Genomic DNA, 19,554 nt, shown 5'->3' with positions numbered 1-19,554 from the left:
AACAGAGACGGGACGTCATGTTTACTTCTGCTATCAGGCATTCAGGCACATGATTGTACATAGGCGTCTCAAGAGAAATGGAGCAGCCATGGAAGAGACTGCCAAGAGCAATAAGGCTGCGCACTTTGGCCAACCAATTGTTCAAGAGCAACTTAGACTCTGTTCCTAATCTGGTCAACCATAGTTCAATACTTAAACGGAAGTAAATTCCATCTGAGAAAGAACAGATACTTCGAAACATATAGTAACTGAAGACACCATAGCAACTATACCAAAGCATTTTGAGAATCCAGAAACATAGCACCAGCAGTATGAAGACTACCAGAACATTATACGAGAAAGCATAACAGAACAAGGCTACAATACAACACCTAACACAGAAAGGAAATCTGACATGCCCTTATAAGACGCATCCGAAACAATGGACTCTGATTGCTGCTCTGGTGTTTTTACTTGTTATAAACAAATCGAGCCTCGATAGCATCAGTCTTCGCAGCACCACAGATTGGACATGTCGCAAGCCAGGCTCCGCACGGCTTGCATGCACAGAGGTGTTGGCATGGCAACAAGAGCATACAGGCATTACCAGAGTTGCAAACCTTACAGATCAGATTGGGCTGTGCTGTCTCCACTGCTGTTCTCGCCGTGCTCGATGCTTCACCTCTATAACTTGGAGCATCCAAATCATTAGATGAAACATGCGAATTTGCTTCCTGCACGGTACGAAGCATATGGATAAGTGACTGATTAATTTCATATGCGGCCACAGCGACCTTCATCCACTCATCTCTGTCATGTAATGTTGTTTCTAGATCCTCTTGCTTCTTCTGCAACTGTATTCGCAGGCTGGCTATCTCATCATGCTTTTGCATCAGCACATCTCTTGTCACAGATTCCACAAGGTTCAGTAGAGTTGCATTGTGCATAGATATTTGCTTCTGCAGTGACACCCGCAACTGTTCGTTCTGATTTTTCAAGAAAAAAAATGAAATAAGGAGCATAAGTTAGACAACATCAGGGTAAAATTCAGAACCAAAATGGTGGGCAAATAAACACTTACATGGAGTTGAAGGACCTGATCCAACTGCAGCCTGTGCTGCTCAAGGGAGAACCAAAATGATGACAGATTTGCGTGCTGTTGGCCAATCATATGACTATCTAAGACCTGACCTGTTGGTAAAGCGAAAGAAAGGGCATTTGCTTGTGGCCCCTGAGGTTGATCGGCATATTCAGAATGGGTTTTGAGGTTGTCCATTGCAGACACCTAACAGAGGGTGTCTCTGATACTTGTTCGAAGTTTTAGTGTAAAGGGTACCTCCTTATATAGAAAAGAAAAGGGATTCGAGTTTTGCATAATCAATACTAGTGACTCCCCTAGTCCCCTATCTCTTGAGAAAGATATGCTATCTCTACTCATTTATTTAGCTGAAGTGTCCATGAACGTCATCTGTCTAGGTAGATTTTACCTGTCCAATTCATTGCCAAAGATACATCTCCACGGAAGTTTTTGTTCAACTCAAGGTCAGTCAAGCTTACCGTTGATAACCTTCTGACGTTTGCTCCATATAAATGCTTGTCGTATGTATTTAATTAGAGATACACTCCTTCCATCCAAATAAATTTGCTATTTATTTGGTAGAGGATTCTATCCCAAAGGCTGGCACTAGCCAAATAATATAGGATGTATTAAACACTAGAATCCTTTGTTTGGTATCTATTAACCTTTACCAAAAACTGAAGTTTGAAAATTGTTGAGATTTTTTTTTTCTGGAACACACAGGAGAGCAAGGTATCCTTTTGTTAAAAAAGAGGAAAAGTACAAATCCTAGCTTCAAACAAATACTTGGTTGGTGGGGAAAGACCGCCCCATGGTATTGCACAAAGAAGCTCTCAGTCAAACCGATCGAGAAACCCGTGAACCATTGCTTCACCCTATAAGGCCGAAAACTTACAATGATCTTCTGGGCTAGCGACTGCTGCAACTACCCCCTGGTAGGACTGTAGGAGAGCCCAAACCAACCATAAGTGCCGACAAAATTCTTGAGATTGTTTGTACATTCCTTGGCAAACATCTGGGCAAGGAGTCCTCCTCGTGATTACCAAGGAGCAATCTTTATCCAGAAATCCGAATCAAATAAAAGGAAGAAAATTTTCCAGAAGTAACTGAAGATGGAATTTAGGCCTTGACAAATGGAGAAACATAGGAAGGTGCAAAACAAATGATAAAAAAAACTCCAGAGAACTGGACAAAGCCACAAAGGTATGATAGATGTAGTGCTGGTCATGAAGAATCCATCCCACACTGTCTTACCTCAATGGCCGGAAGAACCATTGGGGTCCTGTCCAAACACGCAGTCAAGTTCTTTTTCCATGGGGCAAATTTGATAGTCCCCAAGAAAAAAACTTGGTAGGCTGACATGCTGCTGTAGGAACCAGAAGAGCAGAGTTTCCATCGGTGTTGATCTAGGACATCTTGCTGAAGGACCAGGCCATATACTAAATCCCAAATTTGAAGGTCTCCACTTTGCATCCCTAATGATTAGGTTTTTTTTGTGCAGTGTTGATAGCCTACATGGTTGTTTGTTCTGTAATACGGTGTAGGTAGCCTACATGGTTGCTTGTTCTGTTGTGCGGTTTAAAACATTTGCATCCCTAATGATTAGTTTTTTTTTCATCGAGAAAATCCAAGAGGGGTGCAAGTGCAATCCCACCTTATTTTACATTTGGAAAAGGGTATGAATGGCGCCAGGCCTAAATGACCAGGGATTACATAGGCTGCATACTAACAGATCGATCGGTGTCCGACGGGTGGCAGGGGAAGCAAAAGAAAACAGGGGAGGGGCAGAGAAGAAACATTAAGGTGTTACATGAGGGAGAAATCAAGCAGCAGGGTGACCTTTCTAATGATTAGTCAACAACGATTTAATTTTCTATACCAGATAAAATTTCTCTTAGTGGTTCAAATTTCACTCCAGCTATTGTTGAGGTGCTTCGAATACATCGTCAGATACTCTGTCATCATCCACAAAAAAAAATACTAACATTCACAATCAGATTAGATATGAAAAATAGGTTAATAGAGAACATAACATCCCCTCTTGAACTTAAAGTCTCTACCTCCCGCTGTCCATGGATAAGGTGATGTGGAGAGAGGAGGGTGTAGGTAAGAGAACCAAGGGGCATACTTTTCCAAAGATTATACAATCAGAACTCAGAAGAAAGAGTAATTTTCAGTGTTATTAAACTGAAGTTCACAGTTTCAGTTAAGTGATATCTTCAGAAAGAGTGCATCCTGTTCCAATATATTATAGAAGCTGTTCCTTGATCACAAATCGATAAGTTATGGAATATGATGCATACAATTTAGACCACAACCAGCATAACAGTTAACATATTTCCAAATGGGCTGGTGAAGCTGGAGCAAAATTAGAGAACAAATAGTAATTTCAGTTATGTTGCCAAAAAGGTGTGGTAACCACAGCCCACCGATATAATCATTTTAACAAGGCAAAATTTACAGTGGGACACTTATATAAATAATGACTGTTACTTAAAGATACTGTTATGATTCAGAACATTATTGGTGTACTATAGTAAAACTTCCAAATTTTGATTTTATTTGTTGCAGGGAACTAATCATATGTACTCAATTTGATAGTGTTCGATGGCCAATTTACACTAACAGCATTCTTCAAAAAAATCCACAAAAAAGGAGTGCTCACAGCAAACTATTAACATTCAGGTCACACACTCATTTCATTTTCATAACAGAACTTTAAGCCAGGACAGCAATTGCTGTAACATGGAAACCATTAAGTGAACTCAGTTTATAGGTAAACGAAAATATGAAGTTAAGTTCGTAGAAATTCAACTACCAGCAGATGATAACACAACATTTAGCCATCAATTAATAGTTCGAACATCATGATTTCCACTATGCAAAAGAGTCCGCATGCAGCCATTGTTCAGTTCCTTCTCAATCTACTCAACAGAATGATAAAAAACTAATGAGTAGCAGTTTTAAAAAACACACACCCTATGCTTCAGGCGTTGAAATTGCGGGGATTTCAATTCACCCGGTGTGTTTTTATGTGTGGCAGGTGGTGGCAGTGTCAGTCTTAGAGGAAGGGCCATGGATGCAAGCCAGACTGGTGATGCCAGCAAATGGTTCGTGGAAGATCAGTGATTGGTGATCCGTGGTGCTGGTGGCGGGGAACTAAAAGCTTGGATGGGCCAGCACAGTGGCGGTGGATGCGGGTCGCTGCTGGACATGAGGATGGCGAGGCGGCACAGGAAAGTACAATCACCGTCGGATGCTCACTATGTGGCTCATGTTGGTCGACCGAGTTTTACCAGATTTCAGGCATTTGAGCATTGGCATCTCTCATAAAAAAAATGGTGCTGATAAGTTCAAATGGTCCCAATAAGTTAAAAGGAATGCTCTTCTTGATAAAATGACACGCGGTTCTCCTACATAGTTTGCAGTATTCCTGTATGGGGCATAGTTCCAGAGAAAGGCACCACTACCTATGTCCAGGTGAATGCAATCAATTAGACACAGGTCACAAAGCATATGCGAAAGAATCTCTCGGCAATGAATAAAATCGTGATCTTGTAAGCCTCTCAGGACTACATGGCAGTTTGCATCTTCAAAGACAGTAATTTGTACCGGTAGCACTGCTACGGGATATGGTGCAGTAATTATCACTAACAAGTGGGGTTGCCGTGACTGTGTCGCCTACAATATTTTCGATTTCGCACAGTTGGTCTATTTCTTAGATTTCCAAAGAAATAAGTTCTTTCTATGCTGCTTGGCTGACAGATTCAGGAAGTAGATAACCAATTTATTAATTAATTAACTTATTAAGACGAGTAGGGAGGGAAAAGGGGGTGCGGCGAGCGGCGAGGACCTACCTTACCTAGTAGGAGTCCTGCGAGGGTACGGAGTGGACGGCCGGACAAGCTGCGGAGGGAGAGGAGATTCGCGTCCTCAACGGCGGCGGCGGCAGTCGGGAGAAGAGGAGTGGGGACGAGTCTTGTCGCTTGCGGAGCTCCGACGCGGAGGCATTGGGGAGAGGTGGGCGTAGGAGGGGGCAGAGAGGGACGGATGAGAGCGGCGGTAGAGGAAGGCAGCGCCGGCGACGGGCTGGGAGTGGGAGAGGCTCGCTGCTTCAGTGGCCATGGGCGGTGCGCGTGAGGTCCGTGGGGAATTTTTTTTTATTTTTAGTCTATTTTTAAAACAAATTTCAAATTTAGACCGGTTTGTAAAGATTTTTTCAAATCTAGGCCGTTTGGCCCCGCCACCATGCATGGCGGGGCAAAAACACTGCACCCCGCCATGCATGGGGGCGGGGTAGAAGCGCCACGTGGCGTCTGGCTGGGCGGGGCTGGCTGACGTGGACCCCGCCACTTGGCATGGCGGGTTACGGGGACCCCGCCACCCATCATGGCGGGTTGCAACCCCGCCGCGCATCATGGCAGGGTGCACCCTGTGATAAGGCCGCGCCTGTCTCAAACGCCCCCTCCCTCACACCCCGCCGCGCACCTCGCCCTGCGCCCGCGCCGCCACCTCCCCCGCGCCGCCGCGCCGCCCCCGCCCCCGCGCCCCGGCCCCAGCCCTGCTCCCGCAGCCGCGGCGCGCACCCCGCCCCGCGCCCGCAGGCCGCGCCCGCGCCCCGCCCCGTGCACGCCGCCGCGGGCTGGTACGGGGCCCCCTCTCGGGTGTCTTGGAGGCCGCCCGGCTCCCTGCCCCCTCTCTCCAGCGAGGCCTCTGGTGAAGGTAAATTTTTTTAATTAAACTATTAGTATTAGCTATTTATTATTATTATTTAACAATTATTATTAGTTATTTTTAATAGTTTAACTTTTTTAGTTATTTAATATTATTAGAGTTATTAATTTAGGGTTTAGGTTAGTTAGTTATGTAGTAATTACTTAGTAAGTTAGTTAGTTAGTTGATAATTTAGGTTAGTATAGTTGATAATTTAGGTTAGTATAGTTGATAATTTAGTTATTTATTATTTGGGATTAGGGTTTAGTTTGTTAGTTATTACTTAGTAATTACTTAGTTAGTTATTTAGTATTTAGTATAGTTGATGATCGGATGTCAATTCGTTTTGTAGATGGATTACGGTATAAGAGTTTTTTACGGAGGAAGTGTTAGGAGAGAGGATTGTCAGTTTGAGGATATGTCTGAGGATTTGGAATGGTTTGATGGTCCCTCTAGTTTCAGTGATCTATGTGAGCGTTTGAGTTTGAAGTTTGGCGATGCTTTCACACTAAAGGGTAGGTTTGATGTTGGAAAGAATAGGGCATACTATGTGATGATGGACTTGTGCAACCAAGCTGAGTGGTCCCGATACAATAGGGTCATCCAAGGTTCGAATGTAGGCATGGCTGAGTTGGTGTTGGAGACTGTTGAGAATGAGGAGCCGTCCTTCGACGACGGTGGTGATTGTGGTGTGCAGGTCCAACAAACTATGGAGAGTATGGACTTGGATGGTAATTGGACGCAGGAGCGGGTTCAATCTCCTCCAGTTGGTCAAATAAGAAATGATTTTGATGTAGACGAGTTTGAACATGAGGAGAATGAGGCGGCAAAGGATGAAATGATTGGTGATGATGTTTGCTCTGATTCTGACGAATCAGAAAATGAGGAAGTAGGTTCACCTGGCATGTGTGCACCGGTTTGTGGCATGCCCTCAGGAGTTCCGCTTGAGGTACTTCATGCAACGCAGACTCAGGGCAATTTAGCCACAGGGTATCCAGGTGATGGAGAGGAATATGAAGGATGGGGTCGGGTTAGAGAGGCGGAACCTTACGTTGCACCACCCTCTTATACATCGGCAGAGCTTACACAGCTGAGGGAGGCTGGCTTGCCCTTTACCGGTGTTCCAAATTATATGGATGTCAGCATATCGCATATGGCGGTTTGTGACACGGGTTTGCAGATTTGTAAGGAATCATTATACAACCATGAAAATTTAATACTCAGGAAGGGAATGCTTTTCAATACGATGTCTGAGATGAAGTTGTTCCTTCAGGACTATGCTGTGTATCATCATAGGCCGTACACAGTTCGACATTCCGACAAGGAGGTAAAATTTCAAATAGTATGCAAGGCAGGGTTCCCGTGCACGTGGAAGTTGAATGCACGGAAATGGTCGAGTGATGGGAAGTGGAAGGTAACTTCAGTGGAGCAGCCGCACAGATGCCAGACTAACAAGGGCAAACGGTACCATCCCCAGTTGACGGCTCGGTACCTTGCTCGCTGTATATTGGGTCTTGTAGATGCGTACAACGACGTATCGGTGTCTTTCTTGCAAGAGACCATAGTCACTTTTGTTGGGTATGAGGTAACATATGGAAAGGCATGGCGGGCAAAGCAAATTGAACATATTAGTTAAACATATTAGAAAATCTTTTAAATTGTTATGTTAGTTAAACATTCTGACAGCTGTGGACTTTGGCGAGGAGCGATCAAATTGAAATACGTCGGAATACAAATTATTACATGACAAGTTTCAAAGTACAAAAGTCTCATCCCTAAGCCACTCACATACATTACCACATCAATCAAACTGCGTGCACCACTGCGTAAGCAACTCGTCCTCGGACTCCCAATCGTCCACTACAGCCTCCTTACCCATGCTCGCCTCTGCTGCCTTGGCCTCACTAGCCTGTCTCTCGTAGTAAGCTGCCTCCGCCTCTTCTATGGACTGAGAGTATAACTGTCCCTCTTCCTCGGTCATGTCTGTTGGCCACCATGAGTCGAAGACCGATGTCTTCTAGTTGTGGTATGCAGCCTCACCCTCCTCTAAGGCACCGACAGGCATCGGTCCTGACGCCTCACCCTCCTCTGCAAGACGAAGTAGCTCGCCTATCCTTCCCATTTCATAGTCATGCTCGTCCTGAGGGTACCCCAATTCCTTGGCAAGATGAATGAGGTCGCCTAACCTTCCGGTGTCGTCGTCTTCCTCCGCCTCGGCCTCCTCTTCGACCACAATCGGACGGCTAGCGGTGCCACCAACTCCAGCGTCCCGCCCTAATATCATATTCTCCACGTACTTAGCACGGCCCACATCTGCTTGCCAGTTCCCGGTGCATCCAATCTCTATAAGTACAAAATTTAAAGAATTAATAACATATTCATTTCAGAGAAACAAACAGTTTGACTTTCAAAAATGAAATGACTCACTAGCACATAATGAGGCAATAGTATCGTTCAAGCATTGCATCTCAGCTCTCTCAGCCTCCTCTGCAGCCTTCCTTGCATCCTCTTCAGCCTTCCTTGCACGGTACTCCTCTATCTCCTTTTCCCTCTCCTCGGACCACTTCTTCCATGCAATACTCGCAGGGTTACGAACACGCAACTCCTGGGCGAATGCAAGCATTTTCTTCTTATGGTCCTTCACAAAATCAGTGACGTAGTTTGTAGGATAACCTCTCATCTTGCGAACTGCTACTCTTGCCTTATACTCATCTTTGAACTTAAACACATCATCAGATGATTTCCATTTGCATTTCTGAGTGCTCTGTTATGGGAAATATATGAATACAAAGTTAGCGTACAAAAACAAATATATGAGTACAGTAGTACTAAATGTGCACAGTCCTAGCAAACCTCATCATAGTCGATCATGTGGCCACAGAAGTGGCTAATCCCAAGACCTGAAGGGACTAGGCCGTAGCTAGCTTCAACACCACATTTGCACATCACGGGAGGCGCAATAGACCTCCGCTTCTTCTTCCACTCTGTAACCTCCTCCTGCTTCTCAGGCTCTGGCCAATGGCTCTTTGGACCATAGATCCACTCCGCGAAACGGCACTTTCGAAAACCACGATCCTACAAAAAGAACACATTAGAACACACATATACCAACTAAAATTTTAAGATGGAATCAAAACTTACTTCACGCCGCAGAGGACAAATGAACTCTAGTTCATTCCGTGAATTTATCACGGCTTGTTCTCCGCAATGACACTTTGGAGGATCCTCGAGCCGCCGTGCAGAGGCGACGGCCTTCTCTTCCTCCGTCATAGGAGGAGGGTTAGGGGGGCGGAACCCAGCGAGTAAACAACTCACGTTTGCAATGATCAACGCCGGGGTAGAAAAGCAGAATTCTTGGGTCAAACTTGTCTGGCCCGTCGATCCATTGGAAGAAAAAGCATCGGAAGTAGGGCTACAAAAGAGTTTCAATTATCTCATTGGGAATAAAAAGATAAATAACCAATAAGAAAAACAAAGGGCACAGTGACTTACGCTACAACTATAACATGTATAGAAGCAACGTGCCGCAGTATCCGGATGTCTCGACTGGCTCACGTGTGCCGGATGTCCACAATCACAGTTAGGAATAGGTTCCTCGGGAGGCACGGGGGCATCCTTGCAAGACACATCGGGGTACAACTCTCTAGGACGACCCTTTTTTCGCCAAATCGACTCACGATACGAGTCCTCCATCTAAAAACGCGAAAATAATTCAACACAAATCACATAACTAAACAAAGTAACGTAACAAGAGATTTACTAAACATATTAAAAATAAACAAATGAACTTATCTAAACTATGAAAATGTAAAGGTTGTAAGAAATTTACCTTCTCCAAACGAGGGGTGACCGGGAAAACAACCGCGAAGAACGACGAGGCGGGGAATACGCAGCGGAGAGGGGCGCCGAGGCGGGGCAATGGGGGTGAAGGACGACGCGGAGGGGCACTGGAGAAGAGCGGAGCTCGGGTGTGAGAGAGGGAGAGAAAGAGAGACCCTCGGGGTGAGAGAGGGAGAGAAATGAGAAGAGATGGATGTTCGGCCGGCTAAGTAGGGCACGGGCATACCCCGCCATGATCCACGGCGGGGTACCCCTACCCCGCCATGATCCACGGCGGGGTCCACGTCACCACACGTCAGCAACCGGCGCCATGCAACGTACACGTGGCAGGGTGTACCCCGCCACCATGCATGGCGGGGTTCAGTGTTTTTGCCCCGCCATGCATGGTGGCGGGACCAAACGGCCTAGTTTTAAATTTTTTTTATAAGCGGCCTAAATTTGAAATTTGTTTTAAAAATGGGCTAAAAATAAAAAAAAAAATTCTCCGTGGGAGGAAGAAAGAGGGGCAATTTCTTTTTGACATAAGAAATCGCTTCAAAATTGAATAAAAAAAGAAATCGCTTCAAAACTATTTTGGTAGCGATTTAAAATTCTATTATAACCACCCACAAAATTAGGGGAAAATAGCTACCATATAAAGGCCTTGTTTAGTTCAAAAAAATTTATATTCCTGTCACATTGAATTTTATGGCGTATGTATGAAACATTAAATATAGACAAAAATAATAATTAATTACATAATTTTTATGTAATCTGCGAGATGAATCTTTCGAAATATAAACGTATATACTCCATCCGTTCCATGTTATGATGACTTTTTAGTAACCTGATCAAACCGTAGATAATTGAGAATTATATGCATCTCTACTATAATTGGTCATTTTAAATTATTTTAGATTCATCAATGAAAACATATCCTGCTGAGTAGTCTAACCAACGTGTACCAAACAATTGCACACAAGAATTTCTCTCCATTGAAATCAAGGGCTCAAAAAAAACTAAGTCAAATCCAAGGGCTAAGAGAGAAAGTTTGATGTGAGGCTTCTAACCCTCTCACGCCCGCGCCTTCTTCCCCACGCCATCCTGTACGAATGACGCCGTAGGTTCGAATCTCGCCAAAAAACACCATACTTGTTGATCTCCAATCTCGAAAAGCATTGTACTTGCCGGTCTAGCTTAGACTCATTATACAAAGGTTCCTATGCTGCCTTCTTCAAGGCCTCCATCCCTTTCATTAATAACATTGATGGTTCAGTACGACGACGCAACATTGCCTTCAAGAATTCAGCATCTTATGCAGCCGTATCATTTGGTAAGACATGAGTTTTGACACCATCATTTCCCCCAGCAAAACTACCAGCAGTAACATTTGGCACAACATATTCGCTCTGGGTGTGTCGTGGAAAAACTAAAATCTATCATCAGGCATGCCTGGACCATTGACGTCGATATTTGCTGGGTCCTCAACTGTATAAGGCGTCGAGCTACCCTTTCCATGCTTCGTCCAAATCAGTAATCCTTCACAAATCCTCGGCAGACCAGATGAGAAATGATTGCTTCAGTATCTTCAAATAGTACAATATCTTTGCAATCGATGCATGGATAATATATGTGCTTCGTCTTTGTTCTCAAAGCATGGTTCTTAGCGGCATCAACAAACCTATGCACCTCGCGTATGTATGATGGATCTAGTCTTGATAAGTTATACATCCATAAGGACCTCTCCATCATTACCTATGGAAAAATTAGTAAATTAATTGATCTCAATGCAAATAAGTATGAAATATTGTCTAGAGATATTTATTATCTAACTTTGAAACAACAACCGCCTTTGAAGAAATGAAGATAAAAAACCTCCCGCTTGTATATCTATCCAATTTGTAGACCTCGGAGCTAACATAAAAAATAAAGACAAAACCCTAAGTAACATAATTTAAAAAAGAACACCTAACAACTAAATCAAATTGACAAGCTAGAAAAACACCATTGATGGAGGAATCAACTAAATATATATCTTGATTTTACTAAAATATATTTGAGAAGGAAACATGAAAATGGAGAGAGGAGAGGCATCATCTCACCATCTTAAGCAACCTCGTACATGACAAATGCATATTGCATAATTAAATCAAATAGATATAAAAAATAACATCCTAAATAATATAATTAAAAAAACTAAAAAGAAAACATATCTTTCTCTCTCTTCCCAAGCTAGGAAACACCATTCATGGAAACCACTACATATATATGTCTTGGATTAACTAATTTGAGAAGGAAACATGGAAAAGGGAAGAGGAGAGACATCATCTAACCATCTTAAGCAACCTCATTTGAGCAAATATAGTCCATACCTATCTACTCTTCTCTCTCCATCTCATGGTGAAACCCTAGATGCAAAAAGTAGCTCAAATTGAGCAAGGAGGCACAAAAAGAGGCATTAGAGACATTAACTAACCTTTCTTAGCCCCCTCCTTCCAAGAAATGAAGATCAAAACCTCCCCCTTGTATTTTGGAAAATTTGGACCTCCAAGATGGCCTCCAATGGAAGGTGGCTGCGAGCTACATTTTTGCCCGAGGAGGAAGAAGGGGGGCTGTGGGGTATTTATACAAAGAATAGCACAGCCGATTGGCTTAAGTGAACCGCCCTGTGAAAAGGCATTACCATAGGCGGTTCACCTAACTGAACCATCTATGTAAATCCTCCATTTACACAAGCGGTTCACTTAACTGAACCACCTGTGGTAATGCCTTTTCATAGGCGGTTCACTTAAGCCAACCGCTTGTGTAAATGGAGGATTTACACAAGCGGTTCAGTTATATTAACCGCCTGTGTTATGCCATTAACATAGGCGATTGTTATTTCTTGCCATACTATTTTTACAATACAGGCGCATGGTAACTAAAACCGCTTGTGGAAAGGTTTTGCCACCGCCGGCTTTGAGAACTTGTGTACTAGTGTGGTTCACAAGTTCTTGTGTTCTTGGGTGGGATAGCTAGGTTTGAGGATAATGTTGACCATGCATGTGGAGGGGCTATCTAGGAGTGTTTAGGTGGAGTATTGCGTTATGCAAGCTCGAGTTTGAGCTCCTAATCAAAGGGTGAACATGGTGACATGGAATTAACTCAACCATGAGAAAATAGTGACAAATCCATGAACTTGGGCATGACAACTTATCTTTGAGATTCGGGTAGCCCTTGGGCCACCAAGATTATGTGTAGGCCTTTCTATTCCTTGCTTCCAAGTGAGAAGGGTGGATTGGAGCCTTCTCATAACTTTCTTGCAAAATCATTGAAATTCCATTAGAGAAATTGGAGACATGCATGAGGTGATTGAGCAATAGAGGACATTGGGCTTACACTTGAGATAATGGAGCATCTAGAAACCTTCATCTTCCATCCATGCTTGGAGAAATCAAGAGTTAGGGTTTGAGGGATATGATTTCAATGAGAATGAAAAGGGGATTTCTTGAGATCACCCAAGGATGGAGATGGAGGTGAGGATCTCCACCTTCTCCTTGGGATGATGATACTTGACCTTCCTTGTTCTTCTTTTCTCTCTTCCTTTTCTCCTCTTTTCTTCCTTTCTCTCTCTAGTTCTTCCGTGTTCTTGTTCTCTACATTTTAGGAGAGAGAGGGAGAGTGGAGAATGGATGGAGTGGGTATGAGAATGAGTAGGAGTGAGCTGGTTCAACAGGTTTTGGTCTCTACTTCGAGCTGACTGGTGGGAGTGAGATATCTCATCCAAATTGATTCCGCTGAATAATTGATCTGGTGTACGGTTTGATAGGACATCAGATGGTTAGACAAAACACCAAATCTTGGGATTTTGGAATTAGAGAGGAGGGATTTACATTGGGGTCTTTAACTTTGACAAAGGAGCTGATATAAACCTTTTGAGAGTTGGAGGGTAGCTCTATTGTGATAACTTGGAGGATTTTACTGAGTCAACTATAGTGCTGACCCTAGTTGGCTTAACTTGATTAGAGAAGATTAAAGGTGTTGATAGATGAATTTTGAACTCCTTGTCTAGAAGAGAGTGGAGCAAGGGCCTAAATGGACCGTTTATGGCCAGAGAAGCGTTGAGATAGGGCTACGGTTTGTAGTCTCTAGGTGGATAAAGTCCATGTCCCAAGCGTGAGATAGGGGTTGATTTTTGGCTTCAAACTATTCTTGCAGACCTTCATGGAAACACTGGATGGGCTATAGGAACTTAGGGTTATCTGTGGAAGATTCTCAGAGCCCTGGTGATCACCAGGACGGCCTAACAGAATGTCGACTATAAAAAGGCCGACAACAACTGGTAGGGTGTCCTTTTTTATTCCCCTCTAATCCCGTTCCGTGCATCCGCTCAAAAGCTGCTTGAGCTCCTCCAATCGCTTCCTGTCGCCCACGTGCTACCCATGTGTGTCTCCAACTTATTTGAGAAATGTCCAATTCTTTTGCTCCAAAGTTGCGTTCTCCATTGTTGCAAATGTATGGTTGGCCTAATCTATGAGTTATCTAGGTTTGGATGAAAAAGATGTTGGGGATCATGTAGAGCATTCTTAGATGTTGTGGACACTCTTTCACATACCGACGAAGCTGGCCCACACAAGACACCATGTAGACGTGAAGGCACCAATTGGGTGAACCACAGTTCAGTTTTCTACAACTCCCTCAAGAATTGAAAGAACAAGTTTGCAAGCCTCTCAAGACTCACATGTAAAGAACTCAAAGAGTTTGTATTCCTAAGTTGGCAATCAAAAAGTCCCTCCTGTAATATATATATAGCTCTGCTCCTTTTATTGATAGTCTGGCCTAATGGAGCTCTTTGGATGGTTGATATTCATTTGCAAGCTTCTACGTGTGTGTGTGAATAAAGTTGCTTCTGCAGTTGTTTGGCTAGCTCTGGTCCTTGTAATTTGGCTGACTATATCAGATGCACTTTTGTGAGGAGGTGGAGAAGAGTGGATGCTACAGATATCTTCATCAACCTCCCCCTCTTGAGAAGGAGTCATTCTCGACTCAGACTCACCAACAAATGGAAGCAAATTTTTGACATTGGATGTTCAACTCACATTGAAATATTCAGGAGAAGCTCACTTTTGTAAGCATTATGATTTATGTTTTCTAGAACCAAATGGGCCGTCATGTTGAGGGGATAACTTACTATTGCGTTGTTGGGGAAATCGATCCTTGTGTAGATGCAACCACACTAGGTCACTCGGTTGGAATGTAACTTCCTTCTTACCCTTGTTTGCTTGCTTTGCTTGCTGCGCAGATTTCTTCTCCATATTCCTCCTTGTGTCATGATGTAGGTTCTTAATAAATTTTTGTCTCTTTGCAGCAATTATGTTAACTTGTTCCTATAATAGTAAAGGCAAAAGATCTATGGGTGTATATGATTTAAATCCATAAACAATTCTGAAGGGACAAAAAATTGTTGTTGAATATACGTGTAATAACAAATTCAACATGTGGAAGGCATTCTTCCCACATCTTTAGATTCTTTTTTAGCACAATCCTCAGCATTGTAGATAGAGTACGATTGACAACTTTAGTTTGTCCATCGCTTTGTAGGTGAGAAGTGGTAGAAAATAACAACTTGGTGCCAAGTTTCTTCATAATGTCTTCCAAATAGCTCAAAAGATTAGTATTCTCCTGATTTGAAACAATAGTCTTTGGCACTCCATGTAGACGAACTATCTCCCCAATTCAACAACGTGTGAAGTATCATCGCTCTTATGACATTGAATAAAATGTGCCATCTTTGAGAAGCGATCTACAAATGGAATCCCTCCCCCTCAGAGACCAAGGTAACCCTACAATAAAATCTGTGGATATATCTTTCCAAAGTACAATTGGAATTGGTAACCGAATATATATGGACCATGGGGATTACGACAGGACTTAACTTTCAAGCAAGTTATTATGCACTACTCAACATGTCGTTGGACATATCACGTCTCATATGTTGCCAAAAGAAATGATCAGAAAGCATGTCCAATATCTTTTTTACACCAAAATGACTAGGTAACCCACCAACGCGTGCTTCCTGCAAAAGAATATTACGAATCATGCTAGTTCGAATGAATTATGCTAGTTGAAATACATAGTTTGTTAGTCCAAAATAAGAATCCATCATGCACATGGAAGGTTCTTTAAAATCTGAATCATTAGTGTAAACAATGCAAAAGATTCTTTAAAATCAAAATCATGAGCTTAAAGTGTTTTAATTGATTGCAAATCAAACACTTTTGTATCTATAGTCGTGTAATAACCAAAGCATATCTTCTTGCCAAAGTATCTGCAACAATATATTATCTTTACCATGCTTATTTTTTTTATGACATAGGTGAATGTTTCAATAAGCTCAATCCATTTGAGCTTTCAGCAGCGGCGGCGGCTTCAATTCACTGGCTTCCCAGGACGGGCGTGGCGTCGCTACCGCTGGAATACCCGGCATTCGGCGGTGCGGCGGCTTCATTCGCTGGCTTCAAGCACTGGTCACTGGTGTCGGTGTGACACCGTCGATGGAAATTAAATGGAATCCAGGTTTGGTTGAGAATCCGAATCTTTACTGTTGTGATCGATTTGTTTATTCCAATCAAATCCTCTTACGGCTTGCAGATCGATCCAGTGATGGGACAGTTGATTCCATTGATCTAGTTGCTATCGCATAAATCAAATCATCTTATTTTGCATTGAGGCATGAGACGTTTGTCTCCTTTCTGGTGGCGGCGGCCTTTGCCTCTGGCACATGTCGTCGATAAATCTGCATGCTAGCAGTTTGTAATCTTGATATTTCTTTTCCTTGTTGTGTCAGATTAGATCAGAGACCGTGGAGAAGATCACCAGGCATGACCTAGTCCCTATTATCGTTGTATTTTTATTCAGATGATGAGAGTATCACCCAATATACTGTTTATTTCAGATTAGAATATCACCTGATACCTACATTCTTGAATCTAACATTACTTCTCAGGGAGATAAATCTTTCAAGGCGTTGATGCTTTGAGAGCATGGCGGGCAGGAGGAACCTGCGCATGATTCACTCTCCGTAATAGATTATTAATTAGGGTATCACTTGATACTTTTAGATTAGAGTTTCACTGAATGCATATTCTGTACATCACACTTAAAATATTATATTCTTCTTTTGTTAGATACTTCTCAGTAGTAGTATACGATACTTCTTTGCACGTTTTTGTACTCAATACTGCCACATACACTTTTCATCAGTTGTGTATGTGGACGTGTATATGTACTAATGATCATTTATTGAAAAGGTATAGACACATACTATACTCATTTGTCAAAAAAAGTATCAACGCATACTTGCATATTTCCCTTATAGCACAAGTATGCATGTTGATATACTCATTTTTATGTATTAAAAGAAGTATCCACTCATATACTTTCAAAAGCAGTATGTAGATATACTCATTTTTTTTAAATAGTAGCCACTCATACTTTCAAAAGCAGCATACATTCATACGTACTACCAATAAACAAGTACGCCATATCGTAAATTAATTCCTCAAATATATACTCTTTCCACAAATGCACATATAAGTTGGTATGTACGTACTCTTAGCCTGCACATGTGAAAACAAGATACATGCGCCGCCGTACTTTGGTTTACTTGATCTGTACGAGCCGTAATTATGTCATTACCTTTATTTTATTGGTTTATTAACTAAATCAATCTGTTAGTTGCATGTGCAACTTCTTGATTGGATCCTCCCAATATCCATTAACTCAGTACGGTAGACGGTGGTATGATGTTGCAATAGGGAGTAATTATTATTCTCAGGAGTAAGAAAAATATACACCCATATATATAGTAATGTGGAATCATGTGTGTAACGTCCCGTCTTTTCGAGGCTAGGCCCGCTTATATCTGACAATTTCTTAGGATAAAAACCTCGCTCACTACTACAAAATTCTTTTTGCATGATGGTAATGAAAACTTAACCGAGACAGGCATAAAATTCAACCGCCTCCTAAAATACATGGTATTAACCAAGGCCAACATTTTTATTAACCAAGGCGGTCAAGTTTGTCCGCCTCAAAAAATCAATTAATGGAGCATGCCTCTATTTTTAGATGCGGGCCTCTTTAAACGGCCCGCTGTCGTTAATGTGGCTGAGCCCGCTTCCATTCATCTTGGCCCATCGCACCTAGATAACAATACTGCAGTATAGATGCCCCAGATGAAACCCTAGCCCAACCTCCACTCCCTCACCCTGTCGCGCCTCACCCTTAATGTCTTCGCCCCTCTACTCCACTCCTTTCTGGCGCATGGCGTAGCGGCATGGCGCCTCCACTCCACCTCCCTCGCCGAACGGCCTAGCGGCGTCCTCCTCCCCCACGGACCCTGTTGCAGTGACCTCCTCCCCCACGGATCCGGCGACCACGCCCTCCTCCCCCATGGATCCGGCGGCGGCGACCTTCTCCCCCACGGATCCGGTGGCGGTGACCTCCTCCCCCACGGATCTGGCGGTGGCGACCTCCTCCCCCACAGATCCAGTGGCCACACCCTCCTCCCTCATGGATTCGGCAGTCGCGCCCTCCTCTCCCACGGATCCGGTGGCAACCGACCTCCCCCAGCACGGATCTGGCGACAGTGACCCCTTCCCCCACGGATCCGACAACGACGACCTCCTCCCCCACGGATCTAGCGACAGCGCCCTCCTCCTCTTCCATGGATCCAGCGGCGGTGACCTCCTCCCCCACGGTTCGAGTGGCGCACAGCTCCCAAAGCGGTGGATCTGGTGGCACACGACTCCCTGAGTGGCGGATCTGGATCTAGGGTTTGGAGTGGGCTCACCGGTGGGCTTGAATACAGACTTGTTGGCGGGTTTCGGTTTTTTTTTTGTTTTTTCTAATTCATTAACCGCGAAGGAAAAAAGCGCCCGCCACCATTGTCTGGTATTAGTGTTGACCTTTCAATCATGGTGAGTCTGGTGCGGTTTAAAAAGAATTCTATAGTAGTTCCTTACAGACCAACACCAGTCTTTTCTGCGCACTTTGTCCTCACTCGTGCGCGCCTAGGAAGAACTTCTTAGTCTGTCACCTATCCCGAAATTGCTAGGGGCCAAGCATGCTTAACCTCAAAATTCTTTGTACATAGGTTTCTAAAAAAAGTTGCAACTCGTTGGTACGAGTATCCTATTAATCCTATTAAGCTCTGGGGTGGGATGTAATATCCTCACCCCCTTAAGAGACCAGCGTCCTCGTCGATCAACCCCAAGCTAAAACATCCCCTCTTGGCCACGTCTATGTGTCCAGTGCCAGCGCATGTGCCATGCTGTGTGACCACTGTGGGTCCACACCACCAATATGTACCATGCTTGCACAACTGCAATACATGCACCAGTGAAACCGTAAGAGTTGGCTCTGATATCATTCTATAAGGTCCCGCCCCTTCAAAGTTGGGCCTGCCAGAAACGTCCCCTTCTGGCCATGTTCGTGTGTCCAGTGCCAACGCATGTGCCTGCTATGTGACCACTATGGGTTCACACTAGTCATGCGCACCATGCTTGCGTACGTAACTGCGACACACGCACCCATGAAACCACAAGAGTTGGATCTAATATCATTCTGTAACGTCTCGCCCCTTCGAAGCCGGGCCTGCTTACATCTAGCAGCTTTTTCTAGGACATAGATTGCCCTCATAAACTAACATTAGTCTTTCCTGCACACTTTATCCTCACTCGTGCGCACCTGAGAAGAACTTCTCGATTAGTCAGCCATCCCAAAATTGTTCTAGGCCAAGCATGCTTAACCTTAATGTTTTTTTAGATAGGTTTTCATAAAAAAAATTATATATTGATATAAGTATTCTATTAATCCTATTACATTTTAGCCCGGGATGTTACGGTGCCATACCGAGAGTCCCCATGTACTTGTTGGCTATATATACAAGCGACGACACTGCACTGGAGACACAATTACACAAG

General features: G+C 43.5%; 2 protein-coding genes across 2 annotated transcripts; both read right to left on the bottom strand.

Annotated features, from left to right (window-relative positions):
- Positions 1–5,197, bottom strand: LOC8084615 (probable BOI-related E3 ubiquitin-protein ligase 3). The gene is made up of 2 exons (XM_002459652.2): positions 1,061–5,197; positions 1–965 (listed from the first exon to the last, which is right to left on the bottom strand). Exons 1-2 carry the CDS (start codon positions 1,253–1,255, stop codon positions 450–452), a joined length of 711 nt encoding a protein of 236 aa, XP_002459697.1. The 5' UTR covers positions 1,256–5,197; the 3' UTR covers positions 1–449.
- Positions 7,788–8,716, bottom strand: LOC110432622. The gene is made up of 3 exons (XM_021453391.1): positions 8,624–8,716; positions 8,198–8,534; positions 7,788–8,113 (listed from the first exon to the last, which is right to left on the bottom strand). Exons 1-3 carry the CDS (start codon positions 8,714–8,716, stop codon positions 7,788–7,790), a joined length of 756 nt encoding a protein of 251 aa, XP_021309066.1.

This window comes from Sorghum bicolor, chromosome 2, assembly GCF_000003195.3.
Source record: "Sorghum bicolor cultivar BTx623 chromosome 2, Sorghum_bicolor_NCBIv3, whole genome shotgun sequence".
In the NCBI taxonomy this organism is placed as follows: Eukaryota; Viridiplantae; Streptophyta; class Magnoliopsida; order Poales; family Poaceae; genus Sorghum; species Sorghum bicolor.
Note: the sequence above shows the minus strand (reverse complement) of the source record. Positions and strands in the feature narration are given on the sequence as shown.

Bases quoted from the DNA above. Each gene is read 5' to 3' on its own strand.
- LOC110432622 (XM_021453391.1), bottom strand. From the start codon at position 8,716: ATGTGCAAATGTGGTGTTGAAGCTAGCTACGGCCTAGTCCCTTCAGGT. The intron at 8,535-8,623 runs GTTTGCTAGGAC...TTCCCATAACAG, and splicing joins ACATGATCGACTATGATGAG to AGCACTCAGAAATGCAAATG. The intron at 8,114-8,197 runs GTGAGTCATTTC...TTGTACTTATAG, and splicing joins TATTGCCTCATTATGTGCTA to AGATTGGATGCACCGGGAAC.
- LOC8084615 (XM_002459652.2), bottom strand. From the start codon at position 1,255: ATGGACAACCTCAAAACCCATTCTGAATATGCCGATCAACCTCAGGGG. The intron at 966-1,060 runs GTAAGTGTTTAT...TTGAAAAATCAG, and splicing joins ATCAGGTCCTTCAACTCCAT to AACGAACAGTTGCGGGTGTC.